Here is a 19,912-nt window from a genome sequence, read left to right as displayed (position 1 = left end):
ATGAAAACACCCCTTCAAAACTCGAGATTATTACTCCATTTTGATGAATTTGAGTAGTTGGATGTCTCTTATAATGTAAGAACTCACTGCATATCACCTGCAACATTAAATTCCACATTTGGATAACAAAATCCATATATATATATATATATATATATCAAGAAAAGCTCATGTTACAGAAAAGTCTGCTAATTTCTAAGCACAACATGAACTGCATCTTCCCAAGTTAAATTTCTGAAGCTGCAGTCTGCATGTCGTCCGATTCTGACATTGTCGAGTCGCTGAGGATCGCCTCAAAGCTGTGGCAGTAAGCGCTCGAATACACCACCAGTGCTTGAAATAACTTGGGCAGGCTTGTCTGTAGGTTTTTCAGGATCATGGATCTGGTCGTTTTAACAGAATTTGAGTACCTGCCCCTCTCGTCTTCAGCTAAGCTCCTCAGAGCATTGGCCTTAGCTCGCCTGGCTACTAACGGATGCTTGGAATCTTCGACAGAGATGCTCCCTCCCAACTTCATCTCCATTTCTGCAAGAAAAGTGAGCTCCCTCTCAAATTTCCTTGCAAGCTTCTCAGATCTCTTGCGTAAGTCGAATTCGTGTTGCTGCTGCAAGATGATGGAGTGAACAGCTGACTGTAAACACTTGATGGCATCAGCCACCATCTGAAAGAGAAACAAATATATTGTGACAAATTATACACATTTTATCACAAGATTTACATTACTTCACTCAAATTTTCAAGAATCATACCTTATCAGGCAATTTATCCAGTGCTTGCTGCCATTTGTCCAAAAGGGCATGCAGCGTTGGTGATTCGCTGTGAGAGTTATTAGCGCCTTCGACATAGTTACTGAGCTCGATCCACTTGCAGAGTGTGATTACATACTCGCGCTGGTACTTCACGAGCTTGCAGAAGCTTTGGTGCCACGACGTTACTTCTGTCTGCAGCTGGCCTGCAGCCTGCCGCTGGGATTCAGTGGTCGGCTCCACGGTTTGCTGATCCGTGAGATGACTCATCTGCTGAGATATGTGATGCTGGACTTGATGAGAGTTGTACATCGTTTGCCACATGTGCATCAGCCTGAGAAGACGAGATCACATCAGTATACGATACAGAATCTTACTACGTGCTACATATCATGATTTTATCATCATCAGTTGGAACGCAAAAGCAGCTCGTCTTTTACCCTGAAGCCAGCGTGATAAGCTGAGGGTGTAATTCCTTGCTCACGAGTGTGAGTATGGTCGAAGAAGACTTTCCAATCGACTCTTGGAGAGACGAGATGTAAGATTGCAAACTTTCAAACATGGAGCGTGTCTTCTCTGCCTTGGTCCAGTCGTGCTCTTCGTCTAGTTTTTGCAGTAGCAAAGATTTTCTCCCATATTCCACCTTAGAAATCTCTTCCTCCTAAGAAAACAGGAAACATCACAAGAAACATAAATGAAAAATCACCACATAATTCATCAACCAAACAAAAAAGTTAGTAATATTTCTTCCTTCAACCAATGCAATTCCTATAGTTTACTTAAGGGAAACTACCTTAACATCCTTATAGAGTTTCTGTTCCTCCGTATAAAGTTTCTCGAGTGTGATACAGTGAGCTCCGGGCTTGCAGGGCTCACCGGATCCAAACATATCTCCCGTTTCTCTAGTGGATTGGAGTGATTTAGACGACCACGACCAATTCAAGGCACTGAAGACCTTAGCTGAATTGCTTTTCTTCCCTGCTCAGTCGATGCAAAGACAAGAAATCAGATTATGCATAACACAAATATTTACAAACACCAAAAGTTAACTTATATAACTAAATAAGAACTAAAACCATTACTCTTATTCTCATTGCTACTCTGGTAAAGGAATGTTCCTCCTGCATTAATATCTATGAAAACAGCAATATCCTTCACTACAGCGGATGCTTTCAGGAAATACTCGTCCAAGTCTTTGACAACGCCCGCCAAGTTCTTCTTGCCCCTCCAAACCACCATAGCCATATCTGCAGTGTCCTTCGTGTGCCAGCTCATCATAGACGAGCTATCATCAACAAACTCAGTATCCGGAGGAGGCAGCATGTCAATATCATCAACAGCAAGATCTGCCTCCTCCTCCTCATTCTCCTCGTCTTCATCTATGAACTCAGTATTTGTATCCTTCCAACTCTCCTCCTCGCCCTGCTCCACCGTCTCCCTTCTACTCTCACAATGCACCGAGGCAGAACCAAAAACGTCCCAGTATTCCCAAGACGAGCTAGGAACTGGTGGGGGTGGAGTATGACCACTCTCCTCATCGACCTCAATGATTTCCTCCACAGCAGATTGAGCCTCTCCCGGTTCAACCTCAGACTTCCTTATATCAGGGCTAAAAGTGGGCGGAGGCGGAGGTGATGGTGGCAACGGGGGAGGAGGGGACGCAGGGAATTCAGCAGCAGAATTTGTGTCCTCGAATTCCAAGGATTCGGGCTCAGTAAACTGCCTAAGTGTCATTCCAGTATTCCTCAATGACCTCAAATATGCTATCTGAGCATCAGCAAACTCTTTCCTATATCTCAAGAGCTGTTTCATCAGCCTCTTCCTCTCCTTACACATCCTCACCCTCTCTTCTTTATCAACTCTTGATGCAACACACCCCATTTTCCCCAAATCTTGATATAATAACAAATTTTCCACCTGTTAGGCCTTTTACATTCACTATAAATAATAGCAAAGCAAAATCAATATTTGTCAAAGATAGTGAAGCAAACAGAATACATAGCCCCCCAAATCTCCATGGAAGAAAAAAACAAAGACAACAACCTAAGCTCAAAGCAAAGTATTGCAACTATCCTACCTAACATATGGTCCACACAGCATATCTATACTCACAAAAAATGCATGAAAAATAGCATAAAATTCAACTCTCAAGAATTTCAGTACTTCCCAGCAAAACATAGTATGTTTTCCACAAGAGTTAAGACAAAATAGCATAGTACATTGTTATTCAGCTCCAAAATTCTGCTGAGATCACAAAACTAAAAGAAAAATTACACTGAGCTAAAATTTGTAAGGAATAGTTTGAAGAAATACTCCAAGAAATGGGAGTAAAAAGAAGTGCAGTTCACCTTATTTTGGAATATTAAACCTCAGAAGAATCCAAATGTTTGTTGTCAAAGATCAAAACTTTGGCCATATGGACCACTAAAGTTATCCAGATAGTAATGCAATAGGTATTTATTTTCAAGAAAACAAAGAGAAAGACAAAGAATGGCTCTGACACAGAACCGTTTAGAGGCGACAATGTCACAACAAGCTGCAGCAGAAAAATACAGTATCAAGAAAGAAAATGGGGGATGAATGAGCTCTAGAAAAAAGCTTAGAACCAAGAATTTTGAATGAAGAAAGGAGTTAAGGGTGTCCGCCAATAGCCCCGCCCCAGTTTTGTTGTCCACAACCCCAAAATTTTATGTCCGCTACTATGGTGGACACTTGCAATAGCCCCCAAATTTTATAATTAAAGCCCGACGGCTGAGAAGCATAGGAGTCAAATCCCGATGGCTGCGAAGGATAGCCCGACAGATGTGATGGATTGCTGCCATAGCCCGATTCCTGAGAGTCAGATGATTCGTCGTCTCCTCGGTGCATTTTTACAGAGTGGTTGTGTAGATAGTGAGTGGATGGATTTTGTGAAAATGGTGAAAAATAGGTGGTGGGGAGTGGTATTAACAGAGGAAATTTTTTTTTTCGAAAATCAACAGCGCCGCGGCAGATGTCCGCCACTATGGTCGCCGCGCCTATAGGCGCAGCTAATTCCTCCCCGCCTCGTCCTCGCCCCAAGCCCGCCTATCCGTCTTGTATGCATTTAAATTCTGCCGTCCCATCATTTATCTCTCTTAACCAAATGCTGCGTTTTATTTGATAATTCCTGCGTTTAAACTACAGCAGCCCCTGCTGTGTTTTTTAACACAGCAGGGGATCCTCCCCCGTGTCTGTTCCGGTTGTCAAATGAAAATGATGATAATAAAAAATAACAGTGTATTTCATAATAGCAGTGTAGTATTTCTTTAATGATAATCTGATACCCTCAAATTAGATATAACCATTTGAATCATGAATTCAAAATATTACTATAATTTTAAAAAATCTGTATCATTTACATTGACTAAATAAATTATACTAACAAAATTATACTCTATGATATAATATGGACTCCAAACATTTACTTTTAAATCTTTTGTTATTTATATAGGTTATTATTAATGTTTGTTAAATGTATTTTATGACTCCATTTTGCTGAGACTGGTAACCCTTTTTTATACTCCCTCCGTCTAATAAAAATATAGGCATATAATATGGCATGGAGAATTAAGACAAAATTAGTAAAGTAAGGATGAGGAGGGTAATAGTAATTAAAGTAGTGCTAGTGGATAGTGGAACCAGATTATTGTTATTGTTTATTGGTGGTATAAGTTGCAAATAACTGGATATATATAAATAATAAATTGTGATAACTTTCCATAAATGAAATGCTCATATTTTTATGGTACGGACAAAAAAGAAAGTGCACATATTTTTATGGGACGAAAATTTTATAATATAAATTTATGAATGTTCAAAAATTAACGAGTTTAGTGAATAGTAAATTTTTTTAATAGTTAATAGGATTTGAGACGTGTTCATGTATACATATTTTGCCATCATCAATAGGACAATCTTTTATAACATATCATGTCGAAAAAAAAAGCTTAGTGGTGAAGATAATAACACTTGTAGTAACTAATTGACGACTTTGAAATCAATATTTGACACCACTAAAGAATGTATCTCAAGCTTTTTGTAGACAGCCCTTTTTACCGATCAAAAGCGTCTTTATTTAATCAATAAAAACCCAAAAACGTGTGACACCCAACTCAAAAACCTAAGCTTTTTTACAGATCGAATTGAATGCAGCCAAACCACTTGTATAATGAGATGATCCAAAACTTTATGGCTTTCCTTTACCTTTAGAATTAAGAAAAGAATAAAGCTATAAAGTGTTCTTTTTATAAATTTTAATAAAGAATAAATAAATGACCTTATTTGAGTAGTACTATTAATGTCTTTCCTTTATTTAGAAAATTAGTCAAAAAATATGAGTATCTGATGAGTTAATTAGATGCACCGTCACGTCAGGATTTTATCCTCCTCCCATTTCACCTGCAGTGGAGCACCCTAAGGGGCGCCCTAAACATTTTACTATTGTTTTGTTAATTAATTTAAATGTTATCAAATATATAAATGCAAACTTAGAAAAAACACAACGATTAACTGAGAACGGCAAAAATTTAATTGATTATAAAAAAAGTTAGACATGTTAGAAATAAATAAAAAAATTGACTATCCTACAAAAGCCCCAACTTCCGGCTCAACTCATCGATCAACCTCTGGAGGAATTCGGCTCTGGCCGGATCCGTACACTTCATAAGGGCGTTGTGCGTATCCAACAACCGATATTCGTCAGGTTGTGTACCCGGCCACCGTGCGCCATCTCCAAACATCGGGCTACTAGGACTTGAGTATCCACCGGAATTCATTTTATAGCGTAATTTGAGAGTTTAAAAGTTAATCGAACAGTTACAAATGAAAAGTGAAGCTGGGGTATATATATAACAAAATTTTCGAATTTGAAAAAAAATAAAATAAAATAAAACGCGTTGCATCGTCCGCGGTTCGACCGCGGACTAAGCGTCGGGCGCGGACGACGCATCGTCCGTCGTCCGCGGAGCCACAGTGGCGGATGATAACGCGTCCGATAGCCACAGTGTTACAAATATGTACCCGTATTGATAGTATTTTCATCCATAAAAACTTGGAAATAGTAAAAAAGTACTTCGAATGATATTAACTCATAGTTGACGGACCTAAAATGATATTTTCAAAGTTTACGGACTTAAAATGATACTTTGACAATGTCCGTGGACCAAAAAAGATGTTCCATCTTTTCTTTATTGTCATCAAATATCCTCAAATACACAAATGTGTTTTTTCACCCTAGGATTAACACTTCTCACAATTTAATGAATTACTACAAATCATGCCTGCGATTACTGTGGAATTAGGTTTGCACACACTCCATGGCTTTCTTCAATATTTCTCGCCACATGAGTTTCTAAAATTTCTGACTAAAATTTGTGAAACTAAATAGCTTTTCTGGATCTATTTTAAGTTATTCAAAAGGAGATTTTGACTCTAAAAAGTATCCTCGTTTTTTTCGGAGAAACATCAATGGTAACATCATTCTTTCTCGTCCAAATTACTACTTATCAGAATTTACAATCACATTTATACTATGACATCATTCTCCGCGTTTAGAGCTATGAGCACCCTATACTCCGCCACTTCAGCATTCTATCCTCCTACCCTTCCACCTGCAGTGAGATGTACGAATACGTACTGAAATCGGGATGGTACTGGGTGTTGGAGTTAAAGGGCCGGTATTCATCAGGGTCTGTACCCGGCCACCGTGCACCACCACTGAACATCGGACTATTCGGAGTTGGGTAATCACATGGATTCATTTTTAGTGTATGAAAGGGTGAGATTGGAAGAGTGGAGTGAATGGAAGAGTGAAGTTTGGGTGTATATATATAATAAATTTTGAAGAATTAAAAAAATAAAAAAAAGGAAAATGCGTTGCATCGTCCGCGTGACCCGCAGTGGGGCGGACGATACCGCGGACGGTGCGTGGTCGAAGCCCTATCGTCCGCGGATGATGGATGTGCACTGTGGATGCCCTTAATCCCAGAGAAAAAAAATGGAAAAAGTATTTACAGATAAGAGATGGTAATTGGGAAAATGGAAAAGAAAGATGAAGTTGAGATTTCACATGGAGATTAAAAATAATGGAGGATTAACAATATGAGTGAATATTAAGATAAAATTTTAAATAAAAGAAAGAAACTTGATGATGATGCGCCACGTCAGCAGGCGCTCACATAGGAGATCGTTTCTCTGATGTAGTATATGTTAGATGAATTGAATATTTTACTAAATCAATCACTAGCAAGTGAATTTGTTTTTATTTGAATACGAATCATGATATTTATATTTTCAAGAATAACAAAGTTTGTGGATCACGGAAGGGAAAAAACAAATTTATTTTAGATGCATTCATATAATAAATTATTTGTTTCTCACCATCATCCAAAAAGATTCAGCCTGCAATACCGTACTAGTGTATATTATATTAATTGTGTAGTTAAAAAAGCATGTGATATTAAATTATTAATGTTCACTAATAAACATTGATGAATTATGCAATTTGGCTTATAGAATTTTCATGGGATGAAAGCATGGGGCCCGCGGTTTTAGGGAAATGGAATCGTTATTTCATTATTTAAATAGACAGGAAAAAAAAGAGTTGGATTGTTTCATATTTTCGGATTTTAGTTATAGTGGAATATTATTTTAATCAATTCAGAAATGCTTTTTCTATCAAGTATATTGAATAAAGGTTAAAAGTACACTCAAATTATTAGTAGTATTTGGTAATGACAATGTTGGGAAGGCATGGTGTCGTTTATTATTATTTTTAATTTTCTTTAGGATGCACATTATAAAAAATGATTAATAATTATTTCATATGAACCTTTAAAAATATTTTAAAATTTGTCGTTGTGTGTAAATGGGTTAAGCTTTGATCAACAAATAATATATCAAGTTCTCAACCAAAAATTAAGGACTCGAATTTGATTTCAATAGAAAAAACATGGAGGCCCATTTACGAAATGGGCCCATTTGATAATATTAAGTGCCATGGTTGATGAATTGGGCCCCCAATTATGATAAACAAGCCTCAAGCAAAATTTAAAAAATACAAGCGAGGATTAGATCATGATGTGAAACTTAGAAGAACATAGTATTAAACAATAATGATATGACTTACTAGTAAATACTACTAATATATAGATAGTTGTGGTTGATTAATTGTTAATCGTGATCACTCACATGTATATATAACCATTCAAATTGTTGTTTAGTTGTCATCGGCATTATATTAATAGGTTGTCATCTATCTACGTATCTAAATCCGGATTTCACGAATTAAGTTAATACTAATGACTTTTTTAAAGAAACACAAACAAAAAATAATTTACTAATTTACTAAAATATTTTATAACAATATAATTGTGCATAACGTTGCGTGTACGTAGCAATATTATGGCACATTATATCTAATGTAGCGTAATAATTAAGGGATGGTTTAATTATTATAAGATGACCATTTCGAAATTGTAATTTTTTTAGGTTTGTGAACTTACATGACGTGTTATGCATAGTTTTAAAATTTCAATGTAAAATTAATTCATTTGCCGGATTTAGAAGAATGCATCATTGATTGATTCCCAGTAATTTAATCAGAGAAAATGTTTAAATTTAAGTTTAAATGGAGTCAACTCATTGCAGCAAAAGAAGAAAATAGAATTTAATACAAATGATGGTAATAATTTTTGTTACTATCTGTTTAATTGGATTTGTATTTAATAATGTTGAATCTGTGATAATAATAAACAAATTACATTAATACTTATTGCAATTTTAATCAAATGTAAGGATCGAGGAATAAATTCTAATCAATTTCATTTTGCAAAAAGTGAAATTCATAAATAGTCTTTAAATTATTGAGATTACACACACGGTTCTTATTAGAAAAAAAAATAATCAACCAACTCTAAGATTAAGATATAATCACATATAAGATCATTGTTAAAAAAAATTTTGTGGATCAAAATACTCCAAAAACCTGTGAATTAATTTACTTTTAAAGTTTGATTACTTTATTTTTTATTTTACGATATAGTAAATAATTTAGTTTTTTTATATATATTTTAAATTTTTTCTCAAAGTACATCAAATAATGTAGTACTATACATTTCTCCTCTATTTTTAAATCATATATGTACATTATGTAACTATTTATTTTTGCAAAATTCATTCAAATTTGATATTCAATAATTTACTTTAATCTACTATACAAAAATAATTAAATATAGTTTTAAAGGGGAAAAAAGTAAGATTGTTATTTATAGACAAAGTAAGGTTGTTATTCATGGTAACATGGATGGAACAGTAGTATCGTCCATGAATAAATATCTGTCTGCAAAGAAGTGTCTCGTTTATATTTTTTTTAAAAATAATATAATATATTTATTATATATTTTTTCAACTTATTTTTGTTTAATGTTTAGGAACGAGGTGATAGATGTACAATTTAATGATTATTAACTCTCTTTAAAAACTAGACAAATAATTGAAGTGTAGAGCAATGGGAGAGAATTAGCCGGCGTGGAGCAGCGACGCACGCGTGGAAACATCTTTCTCTTTCATTTGTGGGTGTGCGGCTCGTGACTGGATGGCGCGCCGATTTCGAGGAGCTTCGGTCTTTGCCGGGTAAATACGTAACTTATACAAAATGTATCGATCTCTGTTTCATATTAGTACAAAAAGTTTGAAATTGACATAAATCATACAAAAAGTTTCATTCGTGTTTTAATTTAGTACATTCCGTTATATGTATTTAAACGGTGTTAAACATTTTACTTATATGACGTACAAACCATAAAACAATGATAAAAAATTTTGTACCAATATGAAACAATCATAGAACTTTTTGTGTCAACATGAAACAATGATGAAACATTTTGTACTTCGCATAAACAAAAAGTCAATACCGTTTAAACACATATAACGGAATGTACTAAACTGAAACACGAATAAAACTTCTTGTATGATTTATGTCAACTTCAAACTTTTTTATACTAATATGAAACAAATGTGATACATTTTGTATGAGTTATGTATTTACCCCGTCTTTGTCTTTGCCACCCTATTAATAAAACCACCAATTAAATTAATTTAAAGCAAACGCGGCATTAAATTCAGTCTAAATATAAATGAATATTACTAATTGCTGTATAAATGAGTATTGTTCTGATTAAAACTATTTCCGTTGCATAAGAATTTTCTTGTTTGGCTGTTTAGATTGGCTGTTAAATGTCATTTTCAAATTTAAACTCATTACATTTTCGATTAACTCTACACTCTATGTTAGGAGTTGAATATTGTCACTACACAAATGTCATATATTACCTTTCATTTTCATGAAATATACAGAGATAGAGATATTTAAATAATTACATAATATATGAAATTTTGAATGGCTCAAAACATATTATTCATAAGTTTTTTCAACTTTTCTTGTTTACCAAAAAGTTGACACTCATCTTTATTTCAAGCACTCAAACAATTATTTTTTCTATTGCTTTATCTGCCTAATTTCTAACAAAAAATTATGAGTTCGATAATTATCTTTCTAACAACTGCACATCATTGCAAGAGACAAAAAAAATTGTTAAGACAAATATATGGGTAACTATTGTCTCTATTTTATAACAATAACATATTTCATAATGAAAGTTAGTTGAGTTTAGGATTAGCACAAAATCATAAAACCATAAAGTTCATCCACCAACTACTAGTAATTTGCTAAACATAGGTTGATAGCTGCAATAATGTGTTTTTGACTTATTATTATAAAGGCAATACTTAAATCAACTACAATTTTTACATTCTTGTAATGGTTACTAATTTTTCGAGGCGAAAAGCATCACACCACCTAAAATTTAATCAAACAAATTGAATCTTTCGTTGAGCTCAAACTTATTTTTCATCATGATGATGAAAATAATCAATTTACATTATGTAAAATAGTCTTACCAATATACACTTTCTCGTCTAAGTTCAAGTCCTTAAATTACATAGACAATCCAAAGAAATCAGGAAGTCACTTATACCCTACGTAATCATATAAATTTGAGAATTGTGTATAGAGTAACAATAGTTAATTAGCACTACTACAATTTATTGATTTGATTTTCAGCTTTCTTTAGTTTATTAGTATAACTTTAACTTCGATTTAATTTGAATGAAAAAATCAATTGTAGAACGAGCTTTACGACACTTTTTGATGGGGTACGGACTAAACAAGCCCAATAGCAGTGACGGCCCATCAGCCCAAAGCCCAAGGAAGAGTATCAGTTCGGCATTACCAAAGAGTTCGGCCCCAGCCTACAGCTCGGTAAAAGCCGACCAATCAAGCTCCACTCTCAGATCGGCAATAGTTCAGCAGTTCGGTCTCAGTATTCGACCGAACTGGAAGATAGTCAACTCATGCAGGATCACATGCAGGATAGTGGACCAAGCACAGAGATAGTGGACTCATGCAGGATCTCATGCAGGATAGTGGACCCATGCAGGATCGCCACGACCTCCACGACATTCACAACCATCATTAGTGGTGATGCAATCCACGATCTTAGTTCAATGTATAAATAGAACTCAGATCAGATAAGGAAGGGTTAAGTTCTCTAGAGATCAAATATCAAATAGCAAGTCTGTATTGTAAGCTGTAGAAAACAGATCAAGCAATACAACTCTGCCCTCTTTTCTTCCCGTGGACGTAGATTTACCTCAGTAAATCGAACCACGTAAATCTCTGTATCATGATCTGTATTTTCCTGCATTCATCACCATCAAAAATTCGCCAAACCATCACTTTTCAATTACAACTCAAACGTTGAGAAATTGTTTAATTACAGTCAACAACAATATGCCAAATTTTGTTAGTAATTTAATTTCATTTTAGTGCAGATACATTATATCAATGCATGGACTGGCGGTCAGTCAAACACTAAAAGACATGAATAAAATATGGAGTACTCACTAATTTTTGTTGAAAAACAATGACGAATTTTACTTAAATTTTTTTTCAATATTCAACAAATTTGTTAGTAAATTGTAGTATTACCAATTTTTCATATTGATATCAATTAAATTCGTGCATTATTCAAATGAATCTTCTTAGAAAACTACATGAAGCAATAATATTTTTTTCTTCTACCCATAAATAAACTAAATCAAATCTCAAGCTATAATTAAATATTTCTCAATTTTTCAAGTTATAAAATAGGTTAAATTAAAGTTGAAGGATATAATTAATCAAACAAACTAAAATTTAAAACCTTTATTATTATTTAACCACAATAAATACTCCTAAAAAATGACAGAAAAGAAGCCCACATGGCTTAGCTGGCCTTGAAGCGGATGGCTGTTAATAATTATTTTCAAAATTCAATGGCCTCAATTATAAAGAAAAAGGAAACTAAAACGATTTTCAAAGATATTTCAATTCTTGATACAGATTAAGATAAATAATTATTTGAAAAAATATTGTTACTGACTTTAAAGAATTTGGAATCTCTATGCAATGAGTATGTTTGAAGGCAACGGACCCACATGCCAATTTATTTGTGTTTCAGAGCTGCAATTGATTAGTTTCTCAAGAAAAAAATTTGATCTTTTTTCAGACAGTAACAATTAATTAGGTGATTTAAATGGGGTTTTCTCCCCCTCTCTAGATTTTGTTAAGAATAATGTTATGCGGCCACATTATGGCCGGCCATAAATTAATTAAATAACAAAAAAATTGATTTTTTTTTCAATTTTTGGTTTAATACTACTTGATTTTACTTTTATATCATCTTCATTATATGTTGCTCAACATTTTAGTGTTGCTCTTTCGTAGTTTTTGCTCAACTTATTACTACTGTCATTTCTTGATTGTTGCTCAACGTATACAGTAATTCGTGATATTAATGTGTTTTACGTAATGGAATTCAAAGATAAGTATCAACTCACAAGTCCATTCACACACATATAAGTTTATATCGGTAATTCTAATTTTTTTATACATGTAAATGGACTAAATTAACTTTTTATGGTCAGCCACGTTATGGCCATTTAGCATCACTCTTTTGTTAAATGGTGTTTAAAGCTTGCGGTGTCGCATATGTCACAAAGGGCTGAGTTTTGGAATCTTCTGGTGGTTAAAGAAGTGGTTTTTGTGTCAGAGCAACTCTGTTTCGTATTCTTTCTCGTTTTTGGAGGGGTTGACCTAAATTTGTTGTCTGATTCACTATATTTTTGTATCGGTATATATCCCAAGTGGGATTCAGATTTTGGGTCGGTTTCAATTGGGTGTGTGAAGTGTATTGAAACAGAGACAAGAGTTATGAGAGAGAGAAGAAATCACCCATCTGGATTTTGCTGCATTGATTGCTGCTTTTGGTGAAATCTACAATTGGAGCCTTTTCTTGAGTTTTTGAGCTGTGTGCTATTATTCTCTTTGTTCAGAGAGTTTAGAAGAAGATCTGTGTAAGAACTGTTTGAGTTTTTGGAGAATTAGCAAATTTTAAGTTTTTTGAGTTTAAAGAGATGGCTTGTATGAAGTTGGGATCCAAAACTGATGCATTTCGGCGGCAAGGGCAAGCCTGGTTTGTTTCTTCACTTATTAGTCCTCTTTTTATTTCTCCAAAAATGACTGTTTTCCATGAATTCTTGATTGCCTTTGTGTCTGAATTAGGATTGAAGAAAATGAGCTGAGTTTTGTGTTTAGGCTTTTTTGTTTGGCTCTGAAAATAGACACTTGATTTCAGTTGCTGAGTATGTTAAGTTTTTGCTTACAAGTTTGATATTTACATGCCTGAGAACTGAGAAGTGAGAACTATAATAGTATGTGTGAGATTTGGGACTTTTTGTGACAAGTTTTGCTGATTTCAGTTGCTGAGTTCCTCTTTTGTTTAGTTGTTTAAAATGTGAGTTATTTTTATAGATTTTCTGAATAGAAGCATCCAATTTTGGGTAATAGTTTGGTTCTGTAATCTGCGTCTCTTAAACAAAACCTTTGCAGATTACTTCTTTAGTACTCTTATGAATTTGGTATTGTATATATTTTCAAATTCTCTGGAAAATATTGATACTGTGATAGTGCTTTGACATTAGCTTGATCTGATGTTAAATAGCAGATGTATGTATGCATTAGCTTTTTGTGTAATTCCTGTGATCGCGTCTTCTTCAACGCGCCTAACAGTTGTTGCTTTTCTTTCGAGTGAAATGGTGATTTGCTTCCTCACTTTTATCCTTCTCGTTTACTCATAGGTTCTGCACTACTGGTCTCCCTAGTGATGTAGTTGTTGAAGTCGAGGAAATGTCGTTTCATCTTCACAAGGTATTCTCTATCGTCCTTCGCTCTTGTTGGTTGTATAGTACTTTGTTTCGTAGTGTTGATTCATCTATTTGATTTCTAATGTAAATTTGCAATTTAGCTTAAATTGTGAGGATGGATGTGAAGGAAACAAAACCATTGTTCAAGAATTTGGTATTTTTTGAACTTGTTATTGTGAGATTGAGCATAACTTGATATGGTGTGTTGTTGGCTTGCCCCCATTGTAGTTTCCGTTGCTCTCAAGAAGCGGGGTCATGGAGAGGCTTATCGCAGAAGCATCCGAGGGAGAAGAAGGTTGTGTCATCAAACTCTCAGACGTTCCCGGTGGAGCAAAAACGTTTGAGCTTGTAGCTAAATTCTGCTACGGGGTGAAACTCGAGCTCACTGCATCAAAAGTGGTGTACCTCCGATGTGCTGCTGAGCATCTCGAAATGACTGAAGAGTATGGGGAGGGCAATCTTGTTTCTCAGACCGAGATCTTTCTCAATCAGACGGTTCTGCGAAGCTGGAAGGACTCTTTGATAGCACTGCAGACGTGTGACGATGTGCTCTCTTATGCTGAACAGCTCCACATCCCGAAAAGATGCATCGACTCCTTGGCTGCGAAGGCGTGCACCGATCCTGCTCTGTTTGGGTGGCCTATGATGGAGCGTGGTGGCCCGATGCAGAGCCCGGGAGGGAGCGTGTTGTGGAACGGGATAAGCACGGGTGCTCGACCAAAACAGTCGAGTGAAGATTGGTGGTACGAGGACGTGTCGAATCTGAGCCTGCCTCTGTACAAAAGGTTTATTTCGGTGATGGAATCTCGGGGCGTGAAACAGGAGATAACTTCCGGATCTCTCGTTTGTTATTCGAGAAAATACCTACCGGGCCTAAACCGGCGCCACGGTGGAAGTGAGTCGAGGGTGGTATCAGCCGCCTTGCTCTCGGAAGAAGATCAGAAAGCTCTCCTCGAAGAGATCGATCGCTTGCTTCCCCTGCAGAAGGATCTGGTTCCGACGAAATTCCTGTTCGGTCTGCTCAGAACGGCTAGATTTCTCCAAGCCGACGCCTCGTGCATATCAAACCTGGAGAAACGGATCGGGATGCAGCTCGATCAGGCAATGCTCGAGGATCTTCTTATGCCAAATATCTCTTACACGATGGAGACCCTGTACGACGTGGACTGCGTTCAGCGGATTCTCGAGCATTTCTTGACCATGGATCAGGTGGTTGGTGATGCATCTCCTGGCTCAGTTGATGATGGCCAGTTGATGGAATCAGCATCACTAACACCCATCACCATGGTGGCGAAATTAATCGATGGATACCTTGCGGAGGTCGCCCCTGACGTTAACCTGAAACACCCCAAGTTTCACTCGCTCGCCTCTATCGTGCCAGAGTACGCGCGGCCTTTGGACGACGGTCTTTATCGCGCAATCGATGTCTATCTCAAGGTAACTATGTATTTAATATAGTTATACCAATTGTTATATAGCGTTATATGGATTTTCGGTATATTGTATATGAAAATTAATTCATAACGTTATTGTACCGAAAATTCATATTTTTCGTTATTTTTAGGATACGATAAGTGTGGTATATCGGTAATCTTTTTTCCACCCCTAGTACAACCACTCATTGATTGATGAAAATTGCAACATTTCAATCAACTAACTATTCATTCTCTCACATACAGTCTCACCCATGGTTGGCCGAGCCCGAGCGCGAGCAGCTGTGCCGGCTAATGGACTGCCAGAAGCTCTCGCTCGAAGCCTGCACCCACGCAGCCCAGAACGAGAGGCTGCCGCTGAGAGTAATAGTCCAAGTCCTTTTCTTCGAGCAGCTGCAGCTGAGAACCTCCATCGCGGGCTGCTTTCTCGTCTCGGAAAACCTCGACGGCTCTAGACAGCTGAGAAGCGGGCTGATGGGGGCGAACGAGGGAGGCTGGGCCACCGCGGTGAGGGAAAACCAAGTCCTGAAAGTCGGGATGGATAGCATGAGGATGAGGGTGTCCGAGCTCGAGAAGGAGTGCTCCAACATGAGGGAGGTAATCGACAAGTTAGGCAAGGTGAAGGTGTCGCCGGCGTCTTCGAGCGCGTGGGGAAGCGTGTCAAAGAAGTTCGGGTTCCGGCTCAAGTCGCAAATGTGCAGTGCTCAGGAGGGATCTGTGAGCAAGCAGAATCATGGCAGCAAAAAGGTTGACAAGGTTAGAGAGAAACAAGGGAAGGAGAAGAAAATTGTGCTTTTGAATGAAAAGAACTAATTTCTTGATTTTGATTGGTTTCTAACGTTGTTGTGTGTGATATTTGATGATTATTCTTGCCCCTTATTTCTTGTTCATTTGTAACTTAGGTAGAGTGAAAGTGTAACTGTGTGAACAAATTTCTAATTTGTTTAGTTAAATCCTATTTTCTTTTCTCAAGCTACTAATTTTTGTAGACATATATCTTGTGCCTTTTATTTTGTGTGGTTTGGTTATTTTTGGTCGTAGTTAAGGCTAATATTTGTTAAATGGTATAGACAATATATTTAGAGAAGAAAGCAATGGGAGAAGATTATTGTATTTGATTGAATGATGAAATGGTACTCAACACCCATATATTTATAGGGATGTTGGTGACCTTTGAGATCCTACAATAAATGTATATTCATGCAACTACACTACTATTGGAACAAGGCATGCACATCTTCAATGCTTCTTGGAACTCCATTCTTGGAACTCCATTCTTCTTTAATGCTTATTGATACTTCCCCTTTTCTCAACACTCCCCCTCAAATTGAGTGGTGGGATCTCCAAAACTCAATTTGGAAAGCACATCTTCAAAGCTCCTTGAGTTGACTGCTTTAGTTAGGATGTCGGCAAGTTGATCCTCAGAGCGAACAAAAGGGAGTTCGACAATCCCATTCTCAATGTTTTCTTTGATGAAGTGTCTGTCAACCTCCGCATGCTTCGTTCGATCATGTTGTACTGGATTTTGTGAGATGCTTATAGCAACTTTGTTATCACAATACAACTGGCACTTGCTTAGAGGGAGATTAATCTCTTTCATCAATCTCCTTAACCATAAAATCTCGGTCAACCCACTTTTAATCCCACGAAATTCTGCTTCGGCACTCGAAAGAGCCACCACCTTCTGCTTCTTACTTCTCCATGTTACCAAATTACCTCCAACAAAGGTAAAGTAGCCTGCTGTAGACTTCCTATCGTTTAGGTTCCCTGCCCAGTCAGCATCTGTATAACCATGAATCTTAAGATGCCCATTTTTGGCGAACAACACTCCATGCCCTGGAGTTCCCTTCAAATACCGACAAATTCTAAGTGCTGCCTCCATGTGATCTGTCTGCGACTTATGCATGAACTGACTTACGACCCCAACTGCATAGGCAATATCTGGCCTAGTGTGCGAGAGATATATGAGTTTTCCGACTAGTCGCTGATATCGACTACGGTCAGCCAACTCAGCTCCTTCTCTGATTTGTAATCCGTGATTAACTGCCAGAGGAGTGTCTGCTGGTTTACATTCCAGTAGGCCAGTCTCTGCTAGGATGTCCAAGATATACTTCCTTTGTCGCAGAAAAATTCCTTTGGTTGACCTTAGCACTTCAATCCCAAGAAAGTACTTGAGATTCCCCAAGTCCTTCATCTCAAATTCCTGAAAAAGATTTTTCTTTAATTCCTCAATCTCTTCTAGGTCGTCACCTGTAATAATCATGTCATCAACATATATGATTAAACATGTGATCTTATCACCCTGCTTCTTAAAAAATAGCGTATGGTCTGAATTGCTCTGTGTATATCCATAGCTAATCATTGCCCCAACAAACTTCCTAAACCATACTCTTGGAGATTGCTTCAATCCATACAAGGTCTTCCTCAATCGGCACCCTTCACCTGCTTTAAAATCTGTTGCAAAACCTGGGGGTGCCTCCATGTAAACTTCTTCTTCCTTCTTCAACTCTTCATGTAGGAAGGCATTCGTTACATCAAACTGGTGTAATGGCCAGTCCCTATTAGCAGCAATGGATAACAACACCCGAATTGTGTTCATCTTAGCTACTGGAGAGAAGGTCTCAGAATAGTCAACTCCATATGTCTTTGTATAGCCTTTTGCGACAAGTCGTGCCTTGTACCTTTCTATCGAGCCATCAGGTCTTCTTTTGATAGTGAAGACCCATCGACAACCCACTGGTCGTTTCCCTTCTGGTAGAGCACATTTCTCCCATATGTGGTTTCGAATCAGTGCATCAATCTCTTTCTTCATTGCTTCCCTCCAATGCTTGTATTTCATAGCTTCTTCCCATGTCTGTGGTATTTCTTCTTCCTCATTTAGTGCATTCTCGAAAGCCCGAGCCATCTCTGATAAATGGCCTTTGGCTAGGTTCACAACAGAGTACCGCTTTTTCCTGTCAATCCTCTCTGGCGTATACCTTTTGGGTGGAACTCCTCTGTTTGACCTTGGTGGAAGTATGTACCTCCCAGTGTCAGGGTCAACTCCTTCGACCTCGACTTCCTCAATTTCCCTTTCTTCGGCCTCAATTGAATTTTCTTCTGCACTTACAGTGTTAGCCAAACAATTATCTGTATCCACAGGATTACTTACATTGGATAACCTTAACGGAGAAATATTTGAGGCAATGCCACCTTCTACGATGGACTCTACCACATCAGAGACTTGCTCAGCGGAATTGCTTACTGTTTTCTCTGATAGATCCGCATCAGGATTGCTTGGCGTTGGCAGTGGCATTGAGATCCAACTTAGCGGGTTCGTATCATTGTTATCCCTAACATTACTCTCCACCTGACCGCTAAGATGGGTAAAGAAGTACTCAGTTTCAAGAAAGTTGCAGTTCATTGTAACAAACATCCGGTTGGACTTTGGATCGAAACACATATACCCCTTTTGATTTACCCCATATCCTACAAAAACGCATTTGATAGCGCAAGGGGATAGTTTAGTTCTTTCATGTTTAGGAATGTGGACAAAAACAGAGCATCCGAAGACGCGAGGTTCAAGAGTCAAGGGCGGAGGAATTTTTGTGAAGGTGGACAAGACTTGTAGAGGAGTTTTGTGTTTGAGAATACTTGTGGGCAATCGGTTTAAGAGATAGGCTGAGGTGGCAATGGCTTCTGGCCAGAAGTGTTTCGGGGCTTTTGACTCTATAAGCATAGAACGAGTCATTTCGAGGAGAGATTGATTTTTCCTTTCAGCCACACCGTTTTGTTCGGGAGTATGAGCACATGTGGTTTGGTGTATAAGGCCTTTGTTTTGGAAGAATTGTTTCATGGTAGAATTAACGAACTCCCCCCATTATCTGACCGAAGGACCTGAATGGTTTTGTGAAACTGGGTTTGGATAAGGTTATAGAAATGGGTAAAGTGTGACAAAACTTCAGATTTTTGTTTCATGAAATATATCCAGGTCATGCGAGTGCAATCATCCACAAAAACTAAGAAATATCGAAAACCTTGCCCCCCAATAACTGGTGCGGGCCCATAAACATCAGAGTGTACTAAGGTAAATGGGTTTCAACACGAGTATTACTTAATGGGTAAGAGTTCCGATGAATTTTGGATAAAAGACAAGTTTCACAGTACATGTCATGCTTAGGAATAATACTAGGAAATAACAATTTTAAGTAACCGATAGATGGATGACCCAAGCGCCGATGCCAAAGCCAAGCTTTTCGGTCAGCTGATCCGTGAGTTAACATGGCAGTCCCTTTTTGAGGTATCTCATCCACATAGTAAAGCCCATCACGTTCAGTGCCACGCTCAATTATCTCTCCGGTTCGGATATCCTGCAACAGACAAAATTGTGGCTGCATTAGTAACGTACAATTCAATTCCTTTGTGACATGA

General features: G+C 37.2%; 2 protein-coding genes across 3 annotated transcripts; one reads left to right on the top strand and one right to left on the bottom strand.

Annotated features, from left to right (window-relative positions):
* Window positions 1-15: 15 nt before the first annotated feature.
* Window positions 16-3,773, bottom strand: LOC121757041 (protein ALTERED PHOSPHATE STARVATION RESPONSE 1-like). 2 transcript variants are annotated; one of them, XM_042152512.1, is made up of 6 exons: window positions 3,095-3,773; window positions 1,829-2,684; window positions 1,540-1,724; window positions 1,187-1,407; window positions 750-1,080; window positions 16-661 (listed from the first exon to the last, which is right to left on the bottom strand). In XM_042152512.1, the coding sequence occupies exons 2-6, from the start codon at window positions 2,625-2,627 to the stop codon at window positions 227-229; spliced, it is 1,971 nt and encodes a 656-aa protein (XP_042008446.1). In that variant the 5' UTR covers window positions 2,628-2,684; window positions 3,095-3,773; the 3' UTR covers window positions 16-226. The 2 variants fall into 2 exon arrangements, with proteins under 2 accessions (XP_042008446.1, XP_042008447.1); XM_042152513.1 differs by lacking the exon at window positions 3,095-3,773 and adding an exon at window positions 2,966-2,982.
* A 9,055-nt stretch (window positions 3,774-12,828) lies between these two features.
* Window positions 12,829-16,474, top strand: LOC121759515 (BTB/POZ domain-containing protein At1g30440-like). The gene is made up of 4 exons (XM_042155125.1): window positions 12,829-13,339; window positions 14,004-14,073; window positions 14,298-15,506; window positions 15,749-16,474. Exons 1-4 carry the CDS (start codon window positions 13,281-13,283, stop codon window positions 16,313-16,315), a joined length of 1,905 nt encoding a protein of 634 aa, XP_042011059.1. The 5' UTR covers window positions 12,829-13,280; the 3' UTR covers window positions 16,316-16,474.
* Window positions 16,475-19,912: the final 3,438 nt, after the last annotated feature.

This window comes from Salvia splendens, chromosome 12 (genome assembly GCF_004379255.2).
Source record: "Salvia splendens isolate huo1 chromosome 12, SspV2, whole genome shotgun sequence".
Taxonomy (NCBI): Eukaryota; Viridiplantae; Streptophyta; class Magnoliopsida; order Lamiales; family Lamiaceae; genus Salvia; species Salvia splendens.
Note: the sequence above shows the minus strand (reverse complement) of the source record. Positions and strands in the feature narration are given on the sequence as shown.

What these genes read in the sequence shown, in the direction of transcription:
- LOC121757041 (XM_042152512.1), bottom strand. Translation starts at nt 2,627, where the DNA reads ATGGGGTGTGTTGCATCAAGAGTTGATAAAGAAGAGAGGGTGAGGATG. An exon ending in GAGTAGCAATGAGAATAAGA is followed by an intron (nt 1,725 to 1,828) that starts GTAATGGTTTTA and finishes TCGACTGAGCAG; the next exon opens with GGAAGAAAAGCAATTCAGCT. An exon ending in CTTATCACGCTGGCTTCAGG is followed by an intron (nt 1,081 to 1,186) that starts GTAAAAGACGAG and finishes TCGTCTTCTCAG; the next exon opens with GCTGATGCACATGTGGCAAA.
- LOC121759515 (XM_042155125.1), top strand. Translation starts at nt 13,281, where the DNA reads ATGGCTTGTATGAAGTTGGGATCCAAAACTGATGCATTTCGGCGGCAA. An exon ending in TGTCGTTTCATCTTCACAAG is followed by an intron (nt 14,074 to 14,297) that starts GTATTCTCTATC and finishes CCCCCATTGTAG; the next exon opens with TTTCCGTTGCTCTCAAGAAG. An exon ending in CAATCGATGTCTATCTCAAG is followed by an intron (nt 15,507 to 15,748) that starts GTAACTATGTAT and finishes TCTCACATACAG; the next exon opens with TCTCACCCATGGTTGGCCGA.